The 22,255-nt window shown below is 38.4% G+C and overlaps 2 protein-coding genes across 2 annotated transcripts in view; both read left to right on the top strand.

The window, feature by feature from the left end:
- The first annotated feature begins 558 nt into the window (after positions 1–558).
- LOC133529547 (uncharacterized) lies at positions 559–5,721 on the top strand. The gene is made up of 3 exons (XM_061867292.1): positions 559–911; positions 2,956–3,225; positions 5,273–5,721. Exons 1-3 carry the CDS (start codon positions 657–659, stop codon positions 5,684–5,686), a joined length of 939 nt encoding a protein of 312 aa, XP_061723276.1. The 5' UTR covers positions 559–656; the 3' UTR covers positions 5,687–5,721.
- LOC133529539 (uncharacterized) overlaps positions 4,426–22,255 on the top strand; it is a 408,510-nt gene continuing 390,680 nt past the window's right edge. The window contains exon 1 of the mRNA XM_061867273.1: positions 4,426–4,533. The gene's annotated coding sequence lies outside the window, so the exon portion shown is untranslated. The remainder of the gene's footprint in view (positions 4,534–22,255) is intronic.

The following is a 22,255-nucleotide window of genomic DNA, read 5'->3' on the forward strand; positions in this document are numbered from 1 at the left end:
ATAGCTCCGGTATGCCCGTCTTTAAGGGCATTAATCGAAAGTTTCCGTTTCACGACGTTTTAAATCGAGAACTGTGTTTTAATTAGAAAAGTCGGATTCATAGATATGTATACTTTTCATAATTATTTTCACCTTAATCAATTATTGTAATAAGGTGAAAATAATTATGCATATTTATGAACTCGACTGTACATCATTAAGAAAATAAAAATGTTTATTCTATAAAATTAATTAAGATTATAATTTATTTCTGAACTTTCAACAAAAAATATTGTAAACGGTTAAAAACCGCGTGAAACGAAAAGTCCAGATTGTCAGTCACCATTGTTGCGACAATATGTCGGCTGCTAACACTAGTGTTACCGATTACGATTACCGGGCATTTTTCTCTATCACTCTGATTACGTCTTAGTGAGAGTAAAAGAGAAAAATCCAGGTAATTTGCGAATTTCGGTTTCGCGGTAGGCTCCCAGTTCAATATTACCACCGTATTTTGTAACTTTGGTAAAAATATCACTTCGATATATTGCACTAACCAAAGAGCCGGCGCCATTTTGAGTTGGATTGTCTGTGGAGTCTAAGGAGATCTGTCAGTGTCATTGTATTTACATTATTTATTTGAATTATTTAGTGTCAAATCGTATTAAAACCATAACATGAATAAAAGCCATGAAACTTTAAAAATGCACGAACATCAAAAGCAAACCTGGATAGAATTAATCGAAAATTACAAGAATTTGACACTGTTATGGGATCCAAAGCACACAGACTATTCGGACCAGCGATTGCGTCAGAAAGCCTACGATAAATTGCTCAAGATATACAAAACAATTGATAGCAAAGCCACCTTGTCACACTTTAAAAAGAAATTTGATAATATGAGAACTACATACAACAGAGAGAGAAAAAGGGTATGTTTTTTTTTTTAAATTTCATGCGGTATTTCTAGATTCAAATTTTTTGGTTATGTTATAAGTAGTACTTAGTCAAAAAGTTAATGTTGTGTGATGTTTCCCTCCATTCGTTTAATATACTTATATTAACTCCACTTGCAGCTAAGAAAAAAATCCTATCAAATAATTTATTTGCTAGAATACAGTCAAGTGGATGTTGTCCAATACATTTCAAAGAACAGTGCATTCAGCCAGCTAATGAATAGAATAGAATAGAATCGTTATTGCGAAACCATGGTACATAATAGTTGTTACATTTGAGTGTGAAAACACATGGCACCCTGTTAGGGCATTGCAAATAATCTTATATCTAGGTATTCTAGTTTCTGAACGGTAGGACTAGTATATATCATGTAATGTTCTTGCAAGTCTTATATAAAGAAAATAAATCTAATTTATACATTATACTACCTACATTTAATAAATATATGGCATATGGTCAAATTTTTTTCTTTTAAAAAGTAAAAAACATCCCGTTTTTTTTTCCTTAATAGAAGTATTTCAGATTCTCTTATTGAATTGGTTAATTTGGGTGCAATGCCATAAATACTTTTTGCATGCAAGGCTGTTTTTAATTGCTGATATGAGATTTTGTGGCGTTGTACTATAAGAAATATGAAATTGATTCATATTTAATTTAACATAAAACAGTGTAATAATACTTTACAAGTCAAATTTAACCGTCTAACAGCCATATACATTTGTTTTGAAACTGAAAAAGTAAAAATTAATTTGGTAATTATTATGGTGGTGTTTTGACGAAACGGCGGCAGATTACCACTTAAGTAGTTTGGATGAAGTTTATTGCGCATTCCGTTTAGTACCTACGCTTTTGACTAAACCTGCATTGTGGATTTAGATGATGATTGTGTTTTAGTACTTATGATTTTGTTTAATAAATAAATATAACTAGATTTGGTAAGTGGATCTCTTTGGTGGCCACTAGTACTAGTAGTAGATTGGATTCATACAATTTGTTTAGAATAGTCCATTTCATTGGTGGTGTAACAGAAACTTATTTTCTTGATCACCATTAACCTCTAGCGCTCCACAGTCCCAATACTAGTACAAATTATCTCCAATGGAATTTAAGTCATTTTCAAATGGAATTGAGTTGCTTTTTTTAAAGGAATTTTCTAGTACCACAGTCGGCAAAATGTTCAACCTTGTCACTTGTCATAAGGATGCCTTGACAGGTTATTGGCAGAAAGATACAAGCAAAAGCGTTTTAACGGTAGCGGTCACATATGTTGTGTCGCAAGATGTTAAGAAATAACACAAACTATTATTTCCACTGACAATCTTCTTCTCTCTCCCATTGTCCCAGCTTTTTTGTCATGGCCCATGGGAGCCTGGGGTCCGCTTGGCAACTAGTCCCGAGAATTTGACGTAGGCACTAGTTTTTACGAAGCGTCTGCAATCTGATCTTTCAACCCCGAGGGTAAACTAGGCCTTATTTTGATTTTTATTATTATTATTATTATATAATTATAGGCGAGCAGCTATTTAGCTGATGAGCCTATGTCACACAGTGTCCTGTATTATACAGTTCAAAGTTTGTAAAGTCGTATCACATCACTAAGTAACATCAGTCTAACTTATTGTTTAAAAGCCACTTGTCCAATCTGTTTTTAAAAACATTGACCGAGGGAGCAGTTACAACACTATCCGGTAAACGGTTCTAAGCCGCCACGACACGGTTGGACAAAGAATGATATGCAGCTTTAGTAGTAGTGGGAGTGCGAACAATTCTTAGGCTGTGACCTCGGGTCTCGCGGCTGATAGTTCTTTTGTTGATTATATCGTGAATGTCGGGGAGGTTGTAACAGTGGGTAACAATCTTAAAACACTCGATAAGTCCGGTTTCCTCACATTGTTTTCCTTCACATAAGTTCCAAAAAACTCATTGGTACGAGCCGGGGTTTGAACCCGCGGATTCTGCGCATATAATTATGTAATTATTTCCACTAACAATACAAATAATAATTGACATTTGTTTCAGATGAAAGGATGTAAAGTAGAGGGAGTAATTTACACACCAAATTTATGGTATTTTAAGCATCTCAGCTTCCTTGATAAGATACTGGAGACACCGGAGGAGAGTGAAAGATATTTTCACTTCAATAGGTATGATAACAAGATTTATTTGGAGACGTCCCCATTGAAAAGGAAACGGGTTGCTATTAATAGTTCAAGTACACCGAAATCACAGTCTGTCAAAGTCAAACCTGAATACTATCTAAATATAGAGCCTATTCAGTCTTCTGGAGAGGTAAGTTGAATTTTAAATGAATAATGTATTTAATGCAAATACACACATTAAAATATTTACCTTTGATTTGTTTAATACTGAGTGAGAGAAGTGTGGCTGGGCTTCATTCACATTGGGGCCTGTTATATGTTGATGATTAGTGTTTACTGTGAGTTCATACTTAGAGCAAGTTGCAAGGAGAAAATGAACTTGTATCAATCTGTAAACGGCCCCAATCATAGGCCAGCTTCACTTACCCATATGGACTAAATCAATGGTTATGAGTGTGAGTGACTAGAAAAGCAGCATAAACACAATCAGCTTGAATAGTTTCTTGTTTTACAAGGGGGCAAAGTTATTGTTTAATTGATCGTGCTAATATTAAGACCCGAGCAAGTGAAAGATTCCGAACTTGAACCACGAGCGTAGCAAGTGGTTCGAGAAGAGGAATCTTGAGTGTTGCGAGAATTAAACAAACTTTGCCCCCGACTGAAACACAAAATTTTTCACCATACCAGCGCGAGGAAAATACTAACTATGAAATACCAAAAAAAACTAACCAAATGTATCATTCAAAATCATCATTTAAAAGTCAATTCTAGTAGCTAACATGAGGAAACAACTCAAAATATGCAACTGATTACTTTGCCTCCTCATGTAGATAAAATGGAAATTTCTCATTAGTTTTTGGACAATCAAGAGGGTCTTTATCAGTTGGTGTGGTGAAAAAGTAATTACCATTCTCTAATATTCCTCCACCGATTCGTCGCTCACGAAACAAACTTAGTTTCAAATATAAATATCGTCTACACCTGTTAGACGAACAAAAAGAAAAAGGCTGAATCTCCCTTGCTTTCTTTTTGATGTTTCTTAAAATAAAAGTGTACTTATGTCACTATATTTTTTTCACGTAAAATAAATAATTAAACAGTACCCCTAGTGTAAATAAATTCGATTTCGAAACGTGACGTACGCGTTTGCGTTTAGTCTCATTTTGTATTGGATTTAGAAAGAGCGCGCCAAGCGGGACGTTTTGGAAACTCAAAATCCTATACAAAATGAGACTTAACGCAAACGCGTTCGTCACGTTATGATGTCGATCAAATTTACACTAGGGGTACAGATAACAAATAGAAGATATTGCCGCGCCTCGCATATATACACAAATTACACTAACACAACACTTACACAAATACTACTTGAACTTGTACATAAGGTACGTCACAAAGCGTTGCACAAACTTTTATGTAAGGTCCTGGCAGAATATCAGCGATGTGGCTTGCTCCATCATCATGCTGAGCCAGTGCCAATTCTCTGCCACGACACATGGTTATGTCCTTTCATGTTTTTATTTCTTTGTTCATACCAGTAGTTTATGCATGTTAATGTTTAATAAGTAGCTCTCCTTGTAATTACCATGTATGTTGTGGAAATGAATAAAGTGTTTATCTATCTGTCTATCTAATAACTGTACAAAAAGAAAGGAAAAAAAATTCAATCCATGCAAGACCCCTACCGCTAAACCTCTCAACCGAAGCAGTGATTTTTTCAATTTTCTCTTTAACACATTCACTGCCAACGTTAAAACGTTGCCGATCCAAGTGTTTTCCCGCTTTGTAGAGGAAAGCAACTTGATTTAGAGACCTCGCCGAGCGGGTTCCCAGCACTCCATGTGCTAATATAAAAACTTGCAGCCTGCATACAACAGATTTTATTAAGTGAACAAATATGCATCTAAGTATGTATTTATCTACATAAATATCTATATAATCGCCTAATATCATTTGACATTCATTTACCAGTCGCTTTTCGGTGAAGGAAAACATCGTGAGGAAACCGGACTAATCCCAACCAGGCCTAGTTTACCCTCTGGGTTGGAAGGTCAGATGGCAGTCGCTTTCGTAAAAACTAGTGCCCACGCCAATTCTGGGGATGTGTTATTTTATCATCGCCTAATACCCCATAGCAAGCTTTGTATAGTTTGGGGCTAAGTCGATTTATGTAAGATTTTCCCTAAAATATTTCAGGGAACAGTTTGTCTATACATTAAAAAACCTTTATTTTTCAGGAAAACACCCAAAATACATCACCATCACTACCAAGTCAACTCCGTATCAAGGTTCAATCACCACGCATCCAGAACACATTTAGCTTGCGGGACGTGCAGGAAAACAAAAAAAGTCAAATGTCACCGGACAACCGACTCCGAGATCTTCTGCAAAAACAAGAAAACTTTGTGGGCACTGTCAGCCAAATGCTGACCAAGGAACAAGAAGATTGGGAGGTTATAGGCAAATCTATAGGCCTACAACTATCCAGTTTAGAAGAGAAACAAGGAACCATTGCTAGAAAGTTGATAAATGATGTAATTTTCTTCGGGAGTATGGATAAATTGACTGTGGAGTCATACATTAATGTAAATGAAATGATCTCAGATAATGATGAGAAAGAACATTTTGTATATGTTGATTCATCTAGTTAGGAATAATTTATGAATAAATATGGTTTTGACATTTACCTAGTTGGTTTTTAGGGTTCCGTACCAAAAAGGTACAAAAGGAACCCTTATGGTGCGACTCTGTCCCCCCGTCCGTCTGTCACAACGCTAAATATCTCGAGGACCACTTAAGTTACCTTTTGACCGCCAAAGACGTCATATGACGCGTGCGGCTACAGCCCAATATCAACCTTCATGCGTACCGACAAGGTTCACGATTACGCGCCGCGTGCGATAGGCGTGGCGTTCAAAAAGGTTAATTTGAAATTTGGAATAGTTATTGACGACGCTAACCCAGACACATTGAAAATATTATTATTATTTTCTTTGGATTTCACGGGCCTGTAAAACCCGATCTTTTGATAGGCTTGCGTAGGGATATAGATCCAACACGTAGAGGCCCCTTGAAGAGCTACAATCGGAACCCGTTCACAGGCGCAACAATCGACACACATGAACCGGTCGCAGCAGGCATTGGGACTTGTAGAAAAAGTGAACCTTATAACGGTCTATAGGTGTGTCTGTGTTTATGTGTGTGTAGTCCAATACTAAATTAGACTTAACGCAAACGCGTACGTCAAGTCACGAAATCGAATAAATTTACACTAGGGTATGGAAGGTGGAGGTAAGGAATTAAATCTCCATATACTATAAACTTTATACGCCACGTATTTTAAGTTTTTTGAGTTATTGATGACACTTTATAGTATAAAGTGTCATCAAAAAACTTAAAATAGGCGGCGCTACAATACCTAGAATACTTGAAAAAAAAAAAAACAAATCATAGACAGCGCACTTCACTCCGTCAATAACGCCTAGGTTATTAGCTATGTTACTGGTACGCCTTTTCTCATCGAAAACATTTTACCGAAAACCGCAGCCAAATAACACTGTACCTAGATCCTACTCATAGTGTTGTGTTCCTGTCGGTGAGTTAAGGTTTCCAGAGCTCAACGAGGGTGCGGAATGTTAGGGTCGGTAACGCGGAGTGGAGTTGCAGGCGTACATAGGCTACGGAGACTGCTTACCACCAGGCCGGCCGAATGCTTGTTTGCTACCGACGTATAAAAAAAATGTTTACTTAGGAAATTTGAGCCATTTAGCGTGTAACTGAGAAAATAAATGTACTTTTCGAAAATTTTTTCCAATTTCATTAGGTGGACCTATTTTTAAAGTTAAAGCAATTGTATGGTAATCTTTCGAGAAAGTTTACAACTTCAATAAAAACATGCTCTCGCTTGAGGGGTTGGGAACTTGGGAAACAAGTCGAAAACAAATGTTTTCTCCCGGAAAACTTCAAAAAGGTGTTTTTACCAAGTTCGCGTATAAAAATAAAAGAACAGAAATAATCCGCTATAAGTAGAAGGTATTACAAGTTAGGAGATTTTATTCACAGAGTTAAAAGACAGGAAGTGGTAAAATCGCAAAGATGTGAAAGATGTAAATATGGTTTCGTAACACGCCTGTTTTCACGCGCGATACCTACGTGTACTTTTGTATGTGTAGGTAGGTACGTGCGAAATCGGCTTGTATGGTATTCACTTTTGTCTTATGTAAAGAAATCACAGCGATACGATACCGATCCGTCAGTGTACAAGTAAATTGCACATGCATCATATTCATCATTTGCCCCATCAGCATTTAGTTTATATAAAAGTGTTATAATTAGTCAATAAGTACCCTTTTCATTCATTAAATAATCACGTTCGCTACTATATAAGTGTGCACACCTATCAAGTTATATAAGTAATAAAACAAGTTTATCTCAAGAATTCGTCTTTCGTGTTTCACATTACTATCAATAATCTATCAAGAAAATGTTAGAGTTAGCAAGTACTCTAACATTAATGGTCCTTCGAACCGGATCAAAAATGACGTTTTTGCATGTGAAATGTCACTTTTGACACTGACAGAAACCATAGAGTAACTTATACATACTCAGTGGCGCGGGGCAAGACTAAAATATTATGTGGGCAAGGTACATTTAGCGAGGCCCTCTGGTGGCGCAAGAAATGACGAACATTTTTACGTTGTGTCCGAGATATACTTATTTGAGGCGCGAGGCCCCTCGGACCGCGAGGCCGTAGGCGGTGGCCCACGTCGCCCACGCCTAACGCCGCCTCTGTATATACTTTTTTTTTTTTTTTAAAGGTTTGCTGACTCATTTGAAGACACAGGGCCCTCGCTAGGGATACGGGCGACCCTGTGCCCGAGGTGACATTTGTGAGAGGCTTTAGTGAGTTATGCGATGCCGGGCCCGGCATCACCATCAGACGAAAAGCAATGGTGATGCTCAGTTTAGAGGCCCGGCGTTGTTTTTGTGGTTTAGCTATAAATGGACCCATGGTCCCCGCATTGACTACGGGCGGCCATGGGCCCAGGTTGAGATTTGTGAGGTTGATTTTGTTTTTAAGATAGGGGGTTGATTTTTAAGAAGGGGGGTTGATTGGAGATTTTTAGTTTAAGTTTATGTTTGATTGAATTTAAGATAGATCTTGATTTTTACGATGAAGTTTTATTTGGGAATTTTGGTTGAGTATACGAGTTGGGACCGCAGTGGGTGTTATTACAATACTCAACGGACGCTGCTGCCCATCCGTCGGTTTTCCCTTAGTCGCCTTTTACGACACCCACGGGACGACTGTGCCTTAAACTGTTTTTTGACAAGATTTTACAGATAATAAAATATGACATTGATTCATCAAGGCGGTTTGTTTACAAAGGGCCTAACGGGAAACGCGGAAATCGAAATTTCGTTATCTGCCTCTTCATCGCTCGAATATGCAAGAGTGATAGAGAGGTTAGATAACCTAATTTCGATTTTATTGTTTCACGGTAGACCCTCAGATTGTGATGGATTGTAGTAGTGGCGCCCCCTACGCAGAGTTTCGCGTAATATTCCCCATAGGGCCGTTAAGCAACATGTTACCGGCCAAGTAGGAGCAACGAATTAAATCGATCGTTCAAAAGCCGCAATGTATTGCAACTCGCATGCGATTATTGCTGGTGACGTTTCATACATTCGCATCTTGCATACATTCCACCGTATGATCGATCAATTGAATTCAATGGACCTTCTTAGTCGGCAATGTTTCAAAAATTGTATTCAATTTGTTGCAAGGCATGTGGAGGTCTGCAATACAATTAGCGATAATACGTAGGTACTTCTGCCTCTGTCTGTCTCTGAATCTGGGGCTTACTCACATACTTTTAGTAAAATGTGAACCTCAGAACAAACCACAATTACTTAATATTGGTTTGGAAGCTCTTTCTTTTTCTTACTGTGACTGAGCGACGTGCGCATTCAAATATGATTCGGTCAAATTATTTTTTTACAAAAACAAATTACATAATGTATATCCAAATTGAAAATAATGCATACTAACTAAAATAAACCGTCAACCGGGATATACTAAAAGGGGGGATTGCGTCAGGGGGAGGGGAGGGGACGGTAGTGTGCGTAAAGCACCATACCCAAAGGTATCATACTACATTCGTTTCAAGCTGGATATAATTTGTTTGTATTCCCCATACATTAGAATTAGAATATACCTTGACCGAATCAATACTTGACCTGTCTTCCCAACAGAACCGTTATATGCTGATCATCCCCATACTGACCATACATTTTTGACTGACTTTGTGCGCAGGAGTTTGCACGACTGCACCTAATTGAATTCAAATTTTGCTTACCTATTAGTAGGTTGTCATAGTTCGTTTTCTGGCCAAGTCTTAATTAGCAGATACAGTCACGTCTGAAAATATCTATACAGACAAAGTGCCAAAAATATGTATACATAACCTTATTGCCCATACAGTGTGTTTATGACAATTTGTTCGAAATTTTTGATAATGATGACATTTTTAAAAGTCAAAATCTTATTAGTGTCATAAATAAAAAAGATAAATAAAAAGGTCGAAGAAGGTTCCATACTATTCTTTGAGGATATTAGCCTCAGGAGCAACTAACACATACAGGCTGCTCCAAAGTACAAAATCGTAATTTGTTAATTTCTTCGAAACCGCTACACCGGTTGTTATGATACTTTGTACACTGGTTCTAAATACCCTAATGCATATGTACATTTCGGCTTTGTTCAATGGCTAGGGACACACTGTATATTAATGTAATGTATACATATTTTTGGCACTTTGTCCGTATCGATATTTTGGGACGTAAATGTAAATTATTTTATATAGTGTATTAATATGTATTATAACTTATAAGGCATAGGTACGATAGTATTTCAAACAACCACTTTAGGTATCAGCTTTCAACAGAAACAGGCATACAATGTTGGCCGTGGCAAAATTAGCAGTTTAATTCCTGACAGTAATGCGTTTTGTGCACAAGGATTCCTGGAATATGGAGTGACCGTTCGTCGAGTTGCGCAAATAGAGACCCTACTATTGGAATTTGGATCGTAAAATTCGTAAGCGATATTGAGTACTTATGAGTTATGACCCTTTCCGATTCCGTTAAGCTAGAAAATAAGAAGGCGACTAAAAATGGCGCCTTGTGCGGAGCTTGCGACAGAAGATATGGCCGTCGCACTGTCGTTACTTTTATCTCAATTACTCGGAAAACATAGGTACGTACTTACTTCGTTGGCTCAGCGACCCAAAATGAGACTTGGCCTCCGACACAAGACAGCGCCACTTTTCTCGGTCCTGTGCGACCTCTCGCCAATTGTCGACTCGAAGCTCGCGCAGATCCGCCTCCACCATGTCGCTCCAGCGATACCTAGGGCGTCCGATAGGACGTCCTCCTGCTAGGCGACCCAGGTACGCTCTTTTTACGTTCCGATCTTCGTCCATTCTCTCAAGGTGGCCTAACCAACGGAGTCTGTGAGCTTTACTTTCTCCCATGATGTTAGGTTCAGCCACTAGGTCTTCAATCTCACGGTTCTTAAGGACTGTCCAACTTCCATCCGGTCTTCGTTTGGGGCCCAATATTTTACGTAGGATTTTCCTCTCGGCAACTAGCAGCATGTTTTCTTCCTTTAGTGTTAGTGTCCATGCTTCGCATCCGTAGGTTAGGATTGGGCGAATCACGGTCTTATAGATTCGGATCTTGGTGCGTCTGCTTAGAAGCTTGGACACTAACACCTTGTGAAGGGCTGCACTGCATCGCAATGTATTCTGGGGAAAACATAGGTAGGTACATCTATTTAAAATGTCGTCAGATCCCTCGGTTCTGGTATGCACATGCAGAATAACGATTTACAACTGAAAATAACTGAAAACGAAACATGTTAAAAATTTTGCTTTTTAGGGTTCCGTTACTAGGAAACCTTATAATTTCGCCATCTCCGTCCGCGGAAAGCTGCAATTTGGCATGGATACATAAATAATGCATGGCGACAGAACGGTAAAATAAAAACTACAAACAAATATTTTTGAGGGACCCATATATAATTATTATTTATTGTTTTATTTTTTCTATTTGGCCAAATTAACATTTTAATGTTTAAGTGTGAATTTTCACGAGCAAAACGTAAAAAAATATATTTTTTTATACCACGACTGTGGCAAAAAGCATACGGCCCGCCTGATGGTAAGCAGCCACCGTAGCCTATGAACGCCTGCAGTTGCAGTTACATGCGCCAGAGGAGTTACATGTACGTTGCCGACCCTTTAAAAATCTGTACACTCCTTTTTTGAAGAACCTCATACTGAAGGCTCTCGGAAAAACCTCGGTAGGTAACTCATTCCACAGGAGCGTCCACGGAAGGAAGTTTCTCCTTAACCGCACATTTTGTGATGTTAACCGAAGTAAGTATTTAGACAGGCACAGTTAGTCAGGCTAACCAAATCCTGCAACAGTCGCCATCCGAAGACGATAGACTGCTGTTGCAGGATTGCTGGCGTAAAGTTGCAGCACAGACAATGCCACTGTATATTTTTATAAGTGGATAAAGTGACGTTTTTGGTTTAAAAAATGTCACTTTGAGACTGACAGATCAGTCATCATCATTGGCCACACCATCTGTTGTAGATGCTTGTTGCGGCGCTTGTGGGTTTATGGGGCTGGGCATCGCCGTTGGTGGCTATAAAGTCCTATAGCAGCGCGACACATCTTCCCACATCGATCGCACACACATCGTGAGTCCACAGGAGGTGGTAGAGTACGACGAAGACTTTTCTGCTTAAGATTCTCCAGTCATCGTCGTGCTTGATATTCCGACTTTAACGTCGTGACGCCATTTCGGCGCGTTTCTCCCAAATAATATCGGAAACAGATCGAATAATTGGACTGGATTAATAATATTTGGACCCGGGTACGTCCTTAAACTACGTCCAAATGAGAGGTATGGGCATTGTGAATGTCATCTCGCTTTGTGTGGTAGGGCACAGCCAGTGGATGTCATTCCAGATTTAGAGCAGAGCCCAACTGGGGAAGTACCTCAACTTTACAGAAAACAGCAGCCAAATAACACTAGACCCTACTCATAGTGTTGTTCCTGCCCGTGAGTAGGTAAGGTTGCCAGAGCTCAACTAGGGGGGGCGGGTTTAGGGTCGGCAACGCGCATGTAACTCCTCTGGAGTTGCAGGCGTACATAGGCTATGGACACTGCTTACCATCAGGCGGGCCGTATGCTTGTTTGCCACCGACGTAGTAGGTATAAAAACAAAGAATAACTAAAACTCGAATTTGCCTAATGTGGTTGTCGCATTGCTGTCGTGCTAAGAACATTCAATCCGTCATCTAATGGATTAGGTGACGTTTTTCGTGGCGGTATTCCACTTAAGTCTTAAGTTTCGTCCTAAGATTAAGTTGTGCGCGTTCCTAGGTGCTCTGGGGAGGGGAGCGTAATATAAAAATGGTTTTTCTCTAGTTATTACTAAAAAAGTACTTTCACGTAATTAGGGAGCTCTAATTGGCTCTCCAGAGACTCGACGAAGCTAGATTATTCAATTCTTAGTTGGGCAAACTTTGTTTTGTTATTACAAGCGTCCGACATCCATTATAAGAATTAACTGGACGGATGGAAGTTGGACGGGCAGTAATAGATAGAAGTGATTGATTGTCTTACTTCCTATTCTGATACAAAAATATTTTGTGGTTGGAAAAATTGTCGGAAAAATCAAGGTTTATTGCGGAATTTCACTTGCCGACCAACTTTTACCAAATAATTATTTCGCAACCATTTCATTTATTATTTTATTTGATACACTAGCAGCTCTTGGAGCTGATGCGTGTATATCGCAGCACTTGTGTTTATTTAGCACTTTTTAATGTTCTAAAATGTGTATCTAGTCTATTTTTGAAAGAGTTCACCGATGGTGCACTAACAACAGTTTCTGGTAGAGAGTTCCACACATTTACTACACGATTTGGCAAGAAGTGTTTCCTAGGGTTGCTAGCACATGGAGGTTTAACTAGTTTTTTAGAATGTCTTCTTAACCTTACATTCTGGCTTGATATGTATAGGTCTTTAATATTTGTTTTTTTATAATTAGGAAATGAAAATTGCGTACTAGGTTGGGTTAGGTTAGGTTGGATTATGTAAAGTTGCGAAAAGTTGGTTGGCAAGTGAAATTCGACAATACAATTTTCGGCGAAAAGACGGGGAACCCGGATAGGGATATCATCAGTATTGGCCGAACGTTAATTAGAAGAACACATACGTTAATTAGAATTGACCATTAACCATTACACATTGAACCGTAAACTGTACCCGTCCGTTACGGTTCGGTACGGTTCGGTTTACGGTTCAATTTGTAATGGTTATTGTCAATTCTAATTTACGTTCGGCCAACATGATACATACATTAAATTCTAAGTTACGTTCGGCCAACACTGGATATCATACGCGGCCGGCAACCGCGTTTCTCGCCTAGATTTGTATAGTGCTTTTCTCAAACTTACAATTAAAATAAAATTGTAAGTACCTATCCAATCAGTTTGTTTTATACGTAATTTGTTGTATACACAGCTACAACAAATTACGAATCTACTACTATTTGATGGTTGAATGTACGCTACTCTGGAGAGATTTGGACTATTATTTATAGCTGACAGCTGGACACTTTTGCAACAGTTCTACCATAAGACGACCGACCGACGACGACTGGTCTGGCCTAGTGGGTAGTGACCCTGCCTACGAAGCTGATGGTCCCGGGTTCAAATCCTGGTAAGGGCATTTATTCGTGTGATGAGCATGGATATTTGTTCCTTGAGTCACGGGGGTTTTCAATGTATTTAAGTATTTATATATTATATATATCGTTGTCTAAGTGCCCTCAACACAAGCCTTATTAAGCTTACTGTGGGACTTAGTCAATTTGTGTAATCATATCCTATAATATTTATTTATTTATAAGAGATGTCACTCCTTTTAATTCCACACTCCATAGTTGAATGCCAAGACGTTGTGTCACCATTTGACGTTTAAAACAAAATAAGGTTGCTTTACAGACCTAGGTGTGTAAGGTTGTATGAAATTCCGTTACATATAATCTTCACTCATCGCACCTGATACGTAGTATTTCCGGACCTAATTTGAATGTCATGCTACATTCCATTACTAGTTTGAGACAAAAATGTTGTGCATGACCTACCTATTCATCTAGCAAACATCTAAACATTAAAAATACATACAGTCTGTGTGTTATAATCAAAAGATATCACATACACCAGTCCACTTTTATTAAAAATAGCGGTAACACAAGTGTGAAGTGGGAAAATTAATGAATGTTACTATACCCGGAGAGGGCATAGAGTAAATCTCTTAGAGGATTTATTAAATAAAGTTATTATGGTTCACGTCTGTATACTTTTTCTCCGTAAAAGCCTATAAGGGCGTGCGTACGATGGAGTGGAATATTTTTTTTCACCTCAGCAGCTCAAACAAGCCTACTTTCGTCACTCCGGGGAGTAGCACAAGCTTTCTCATAGTCATGTTGCTTTTCATTCATAAATGTAAATAAATGTGGTTAACTTTACTTGATGTTGATTTTTCTTAACCTTTAATATTCACACTACTGAGGTGAAAAGTTGTATGTGTCACACGAGAGCAAAGTTATTTTACATCTCATGTTTTTAAGTCCCTCGCTACGCTCAAGATTCTAACTTAGAAACACTCGCTACGCTCGTGATTCAATTATACAATCTTTCGCTTACTCAGGACTCAAAATCAACACGCAAGAAAAACCAACTTTCCTCTCTTGTTGCACAAATAACTATTATGAAGGTCTTTTTGGTAAAACCGACTTCAGTCCGATTCGAACAACGCTCAAGTATACGATGTCACACAAATATGATACTGATCTGTCACTTTTCACTGAAGCATGTCTTCCGGCTCGAGCGCCATCTTGATAGTCACATAGTTTGTTTTTTGCTCATTAATATAGTTTAAAGTGTAATATCGATAGCTTATTATACAGTAAACTAATGTGGTAGTGTGCAGTGAATGGATAATTAATCTTGAAACGCGTTTAGCCACCATTTTGGAGTCAACGGCCGGTACTCCACGTGCCTAGATTTAAGCTCGTTATGGTAATCCTCTGTATATATCCATTATGCATATTGTTATTGTAAATAAATATATATAGGAAAAAAAGGATACAAAAAATGAACATCTCTTTAGTGTTTGGAATTAGAGTCCCTTTAAATCTCTACTACCTACTTACAAAGGATTATCCTTAGTTTCAGTATACAGACACTGTAAATCCTAAGTGCTATGATAAGGGTCTTCAAATAATCTAATAAAAAGTGTTTCAGGCTTCTACAAATAGAAATTCAGCTTAACAGCAGGCAGATTATGTTTAATAAACCTATTTACTGAAGAACATCGACTTGACATGCCTACATAATTGATAATACTTAGAACAGTACCCCTAGTGTAAATAAATTCGATTTTGAAACGTGACGTACGCGTTTGCGTTTAGTCTCATTTTGTATTGGATTTAGAAAGAGCGCGCCGAGCGGGACGTTTTGGAAACTCAAAATCCTATACAAAATGAGACTTAACGCAAACGCGTTCCTCACGTTATGATGTCCATTAAATTTACACTAGGGGTACTGATACTTCAATGTATAATTGTTGGTGCTCACTGCGAACTTCAATCTCAAAATACATCCCCATTATACGTGTACCTAGGGGAGGTACCCTAAAAAAACTTTAGTTTCTATTTCACAACTTTGTCGGCATGATTTATTTATATATCCATGCCAAATTGCAGCTTCCTAGCACTTAAATAACGATCACGGCGCAAAGCCGTGGACGGACAGACGGACATGGCGAAACTATAAGGCGACCGGTTTGGCCTAGTGGGTAGTGACCCTGCCTACGAAGCTGATGGTCCCGGGTTCAAATCCTGGTAAGGGCATTTATTCGTGTGATGAGCATGGATATTTGTTCCTGAGTCATGGGTGTTTTCTTTGTATTTATAAATATTTATATATTATATATATTATTGTCTAAGTACCCTCAACACAAGCCTTATTGAGCTTACTGTGGGACTTAGTCAATTTGTGTAATAATGTCCTATAATATTTATTTATTTATTCCTAGTTCCTACGGTACCCATAAAATGACTGTCATAGTATACATTTAATAAACAAGCGATTTTGATCGTAAGCATGTCGTCAACGTTTTTCCCTAAATCTGTCATCTGACATCAATTTACGAGGGTAGAAAAGTGGAAATGAAGTATTTATTTTGGACAAGGGCAAAGGGTAGGTTGCCCCATATCAATCAGAGTCGGCTATAAGTACTTTTTGTCAACAAATGTACCAAAGCTAATGAGTCAGTGACATAGATTGCGTGTACATTCGTTTTTAGGGTTCCGTAGCCAAATGGCAAAAAACGGAAACCTTATAGATTCGTCATATCCGTCTGCCTGTCCGATTATGTCACAGCCACTTTTTTCCGAAACTATAAATAGTGTTCAAACTTGGTAAGTAGATGTATTCTATGCATTAAGATTTTCACACAAAAACAGAAAAATAACAATACATTTTAGGGGTTCCCCATACTTAGAACTGAAACTCAAAAATTTTTTTTTCATCAAACCCATACGTGTGGGGTACTCGTATCTATGGATAGGTCTTTAAAAATGATATTGAGGTTTCTAATATCATTTTTTTCTAACCTGAATAGTTTGCGCACACCTCCAAAGTGGTAAAATGTGTGTCGTCCCCCCCCCCCCCCCTCCCTGTAACTTCTAAAATAACAGAATAATAAAACAAAAAAAATATATATGATACATTACCATGCAAACTTCCACCGAAAATTGGTTTGAACGAGACCTAGTAAGTAGTTTTTTCTAATACGTCATAAATGGTACGGAACCCTTCATGGGCGAGTCCGACTCGCACTTGGCCGCTTTTTTATTTTAACATTAGAAAGAAGGTAAGTGGTGTTGACGTGTCTTTTTATTGAAAAACACATTTGAAAAATAAGTCACGGCAAATATGTAACAGTTATAAATCATATACGATCATAATGATCGTATATGATTTTTATATTTTTTGTTTTCATAAGTAATAGTTACTGATTTTGGTTTTTCAATAAAATTACAAGTCAAGATTGTTTAGCTTTTTCTAATGCTAAAAACGAACTACAGTACATACATACGAGGGTCAAGCCAAAAGAATTTAAATACTCAAAAAATACAATGTTTATTCTTTTATACAGTTATCTATTTTTTTTTCAAAGTATTAAACTACTTAGAAAATACCGACGACCGAGTGGAGTCCGGACTCCGAAATATCATAGTAACACGGGTATGGACTATGGAATGGACAGCATCCTCTCGGTGTACCCCTTACATTTCATTAAAGTGTCAAAAGGGCCTCTATGTGTTGGCTTCAACTCCGCGCATGCCTCCCAAAGATCCGGAACACCATTGCTCCGTAATGAGAAAGACATACAAATAATAATATTTATAATATGTTTTTACTACGAACTAATAACCGTATTTATCTAAAGAATCCTATTTGAACGCGGTTTTAGCGAGACACGATGGCGAGGAAATATCGCAGAACCCTCCATATATTGTGGACACAGACACAGGACATGATACGTACTCGAGTCACGAACATTTGATAAGGTATACAAATCTGTAAAATAAGTTACTATTAAAATAAAAAAGTGGCTGTGACATAATCGGACAGACAGACGGACATGACGAATCTATAAGGGTTCCGTTTTTTGCCATTTGGCTACGGAACCCTAAAAAGAATAGAGTCAGACCAAGATAAGTTGGCAGCGATTTTGACAGCCTAGACAGTGATAGATAGATAGATAGATAGATAGATAGATAGATAGATAGATAGATAGATAGATAGATAGATAGATAGATAGATAGATAGATAGACAGCCTAGACAGTGCAGGTGTTATTTTATGTAATAGTAATAGTAATATAGTAATATTCTTCATTTGCTTAAAATATGGTACAATGAGATGGCAAGGATAACATATATCAGTACAAAAACATATTTTGCTAGTAGCATATTTTGCATATTTTGGTAGTAGTGTTTGTGTAGTTTAAACGGCAAACCGCTATGGAAATATGATTACTTAACACTTGCACAAGCTGGGCTATCAACTTAATCTAGAAATATGTTCGTTCTTTAGAAGAACGTAACGTGATTGAATTACGAAATATATTGGTTTGTGTGTCATTTTAAACTACCATGGATACTTTGAAAGAATGGGGTATAATGGTTATCTTTTCTAAAATTTGAAGTTTCAGGAGTCCATAGGCTACGGTGACTGCTTACCATCAGGCGGGCCGTATGCTTATTCGCCACTTACGTGGTATGAAACAGGCAATTAACCTGGATGGATAAAAATATTGCTCTAGGCTAGGATATAAATTCGCAATATCATTACTATTTGCTAACGATTTCCACAAACTATTTACTCGCATGCTCTCAATTGATTAATAGGTGGCAACATTAACTCTTCTGGGCAAAGTTAGACATTTCGTCAGTACTATTCACAGTTCCCTATTTTCGGTACACGCTACAAATGTGTACACATACGTACATCCATGCCCCGTCCTCGGGGAGCGCGTATTTTCACTTAGCCCAACCTCGGCCGGCTGACAACTTTATGATCTCTGATAAAACGACCCGAACACACAGATTAAATATGTAAAGATTTTTTCTCAAACTTGCTATGAAAGACATGACTTACTTCAAATTAGGTCCGAAAAAAATAAATCTATTTATTGACAATAACAATATACATAATGGATATATACAGATGATTACTATAACTAGCTTATATCTAAAATAGGCCCTTGAGGCATTGTACCAAGGATGCTGGCGGCATTTCCTCGTTGTATCGCAATACTGATACGTTGTGCGAGGAAGCCGCCAGCTCTTCGGTCACCAGTTACGTCAACCAGACGTTTCGCGATTTCTCCAAAAAACTTGTGCGCGCTGGGACCCCATGGACCTAGAGTTTCAACGCCAAAAGGTACAAAATGGTACTCTCTACCGAGGCTCTTATATTTATTACGTTTCCGAAAATACTACGTATCCGGTGCAATGAATGAAGATGATAATGTAAAGGAAAGGAACACACCTAGGCCTGTTAAGAGGGAAGTATAGCAGCACCTACTGGTCCATACAAAAACATAGAATGTTTTTCCACTTCTAAAAAAAATCCATTCTCCATGATTTTTTTTAGTATGTTATTGACACGTTGAAAAATTAGGTTTAAGAATAGGTTTTCCTTTTTTTCCGCATAATTTTTTTTTTTTGCAAAAATCGAAACCTATAAACATAGTTTTTTTTTTGTTTATTAACACAAAAAAACTTATACATACATTTTCGACGATTACAGAGATACAACGATTTAGTTAGTGGAAACCGTGGAATTTCATGCAAAAAGTACCGTTATTTCGTTAGTGTTGCAAAGCTATTCTTCCCTCTTAAGCAACCTTCTTTTGTTTTTAAACGTCAAATTGTGACACATATTTCTGTGATGTGACACAACGTCTTAGCAATCAACCATCAAGTAGATTCGTCATTTGTTTTTAGCTCTGTAAACATACGAATAAAATGAATTGATTAGATTTAAAAAAAAAAAATATGCAAGTTTGAGAAAAGCACTATACAAAATCTCGACAAGAAACGGGGTTGCTGGTCAATTAACTTGATAAAATGATAGACAAAATTCCCGTCATAATTGCTGCAGTAATGCGGCAGCGAACGTCACTCAATTTATCTAGGTAATTGACAGATACAGCAACAATGACTGCAATTGACATCTGAGCATCCGACGTCACTTTTAGACGGATGACGCAAGGACCGCTTTTTACATATAACGGCGTATCTATCGTATTATCTAATCTGTTTCAATGTAGCTTACACAAACAGTGTCTTCCACAATTTACTTCTGGTAAATATTGAGTGTGCAGAGGTTTGAGAAAACAGTTGAATATCTTTGGATATTTTCTGCGCGGACCGTATTTTGATGCAACTTGTGTTTACTTGATCTAAGGGCACCCGCTAGCTAGGGTGAACAGAGCGGGCGCTCGCACGCGGATGCCATTGAAGGTAAAAACGTCGCACGAATTATATATGTAGGGGAAGATCTTGACGCTAAACGCCAGCTTCGAAAATCTCGGCCCAAGTAGGCTTGAGTCGGTCAGGACCGAAGAACTAAAAGGAATGAAATCCCACCACAGACCGAAAGGAACTAGTTCATCTTAAGCGCTCTTAATCGGTCTCGGTCCTTTAGTTCAGTAGTCGGTATGTCAGCGGGCCTACCGCGAACCACGTTCGACGTGTTGCCTCTCTGTCGCACTTGTGAATTCGTACGTAAAGGCGCGTCCAGATTATGCGCGGCAAACACTCGAACATTGGCTCGCGCGGCGGCCGCGCATAATGTAGACGGGGTTGCCGCGCGCGGCAGCTCGAACGTTGCCGCGCTCGAACGTGCCGCGGGGCGATCCGAGCGCTGTCGGCTTTGAGCCCGCCTCAAAGGAGCTTCAGTCGCTGCCGCGCGCGCAATTTGGACGGTTGATTGTGCACGACGAATGAACGTTTGCCATGGACAACGACAAGTGTCGCGAGTTAATACAATGATTAATGAATAATGATTTGAGTAACTCGAGCTCGGCATATGACACTCGAAAAAAGTTTTTTATGGTGTCTTTGACGGCTTCATGTCTCATGTCCGCCATTAGTTGTATGCCACATTGTAACCTATTTAAATAAATTTTTTTCGCCCACCAACGCCTTTTTCGTTTAAAATTATTGCGAATGATGTGATGAATCACAATAAACGCGGCTGCCGCACGACCACGCGCGTCCATGGTTAGAACGAACTAATTGGCACGCGCGCCATGCGCTGATTGAGTTGGATCGCTTGCCGCGCGCGGCAGCCGCGGTCTACCTAAATTCCGTCGAATATTTGCCGCGCGAGCCAATGTTCACGCGAACACTGGCTCGCGCGGCAGCCGCGCATAATTTGTACGCGCAGTGTGACAGGGAGGTAACACGTCGAACGTAGTTCGCGGTAGGCCCTCTGTTACAGGACCAACCCGGTATTGGTTGAATTATTATTATAGTACCAAACGGGCAGCCAATCAGCCAGACCCAATAGATGCTAAAGCTGAATCGGAGATTTCTCGCGAAAATACATGCTCGTTATCTACGTCTATAGAGAAATTCACTTTAACGCCTTCTGAATATTACTATCACGTCGATAACGTCGACCATCATGTACCGCGTAGGTAGCCGGGCCGATAATTAAGTCCCCAGTTAATGTATGGAAATGAAAGCGTTGAAATTTTAAGAGCCGAATGGCGGTGACAAATTTATTACTCCACCTGTTTCAATTGGCTTCAGTACGTTTAAAATGATAGCGAAATGACTTTAAAATAGGCGTGGTTAAGGTGGTTCGATTTCCATACAAAAAACGATTGCATTTTATGAAGTCATTACACACTATTGCTACATAAATGTGCGCATCTATGTACTTTCGACTATTAGTTTGTGTTAAATTGATAGAAAAACTATGTTTCATACAGAAATCACGCAAAAAACATTGTATTTTTCTATCAAAGTAACACTAGAATAACGTTTTTTGCGTGGTTTCTGTATGAAATATAGTTTTTCTATCAATTTAGCGCAAACTAATAGTCGAAAGTAGATAGATGCGCACATATTTATGTAGTAATAGTGTGTAATGACTTCATAAAATGCAATCGTTTTTTGTATGGAAATCTAACCACCTTAAACTAAAAACATAAACCAAAACTATTTTTATGAAACGGAAATGAATTAAAATTAGAATTTTATGAAAATTTGTTTTTTTTTTTTTTTTAAATAAGGTACTTGTTCATAATCGAGCTTTGCTATGTCTAACCTTTATCACATATTTCGAAATTAATTCATAACAAAAATATGTGACTTTTTTTTTATACCACGACGGTGGCAATAAACAAGCATACGGCCCGCCTGATGGTAAGCAGTCACCGCAGCCTATATGGACTGTGGCACCGAATCTCAAACTGTCTAACACGTAGTACAGGAGTGCCCCCTGGAAGTCCCGATGACCTGTTCTCAATTAATTCTTACGCAG

Source organism: Cydia pomonella, chromosome 21, assembly GCF_033807575.1.
Source record: "Cydia pomonella isolate Wapato2018A chromosome 21, ilCydPomo1, whole genome shotgun sequence".
In the NCBI taxonomy this organism is placed as follows: Eukaryota; Metazoa; Arthropoda; class Insecta; order Lepidoptera; family Tortricidae; genus Cydia; species Cydia pomonella.

Coding starts and splice junctions, on each gene's coding strand:
- LOC133529547 (XM_061867292.1), top strand. CDS start 657: ATGAATAAAAGCCATGAAACTTTAAAAATGCACGAACATCAAAAGCAA. Junction 912..2,955: donor ACAACAGAGAGAGAAAAAGG/GTATGTTTTTTT, acceptor CATTTGTTTCAG/ATGAAAGGATGTAAAGTAGA. Junction 3,226..5,272: donor CTATTCAGTCTTCTGGAGAG/GTAAGTTGAATT, acceptor TTTATTTTTCAG/GAAAACACCCAAAATACATC.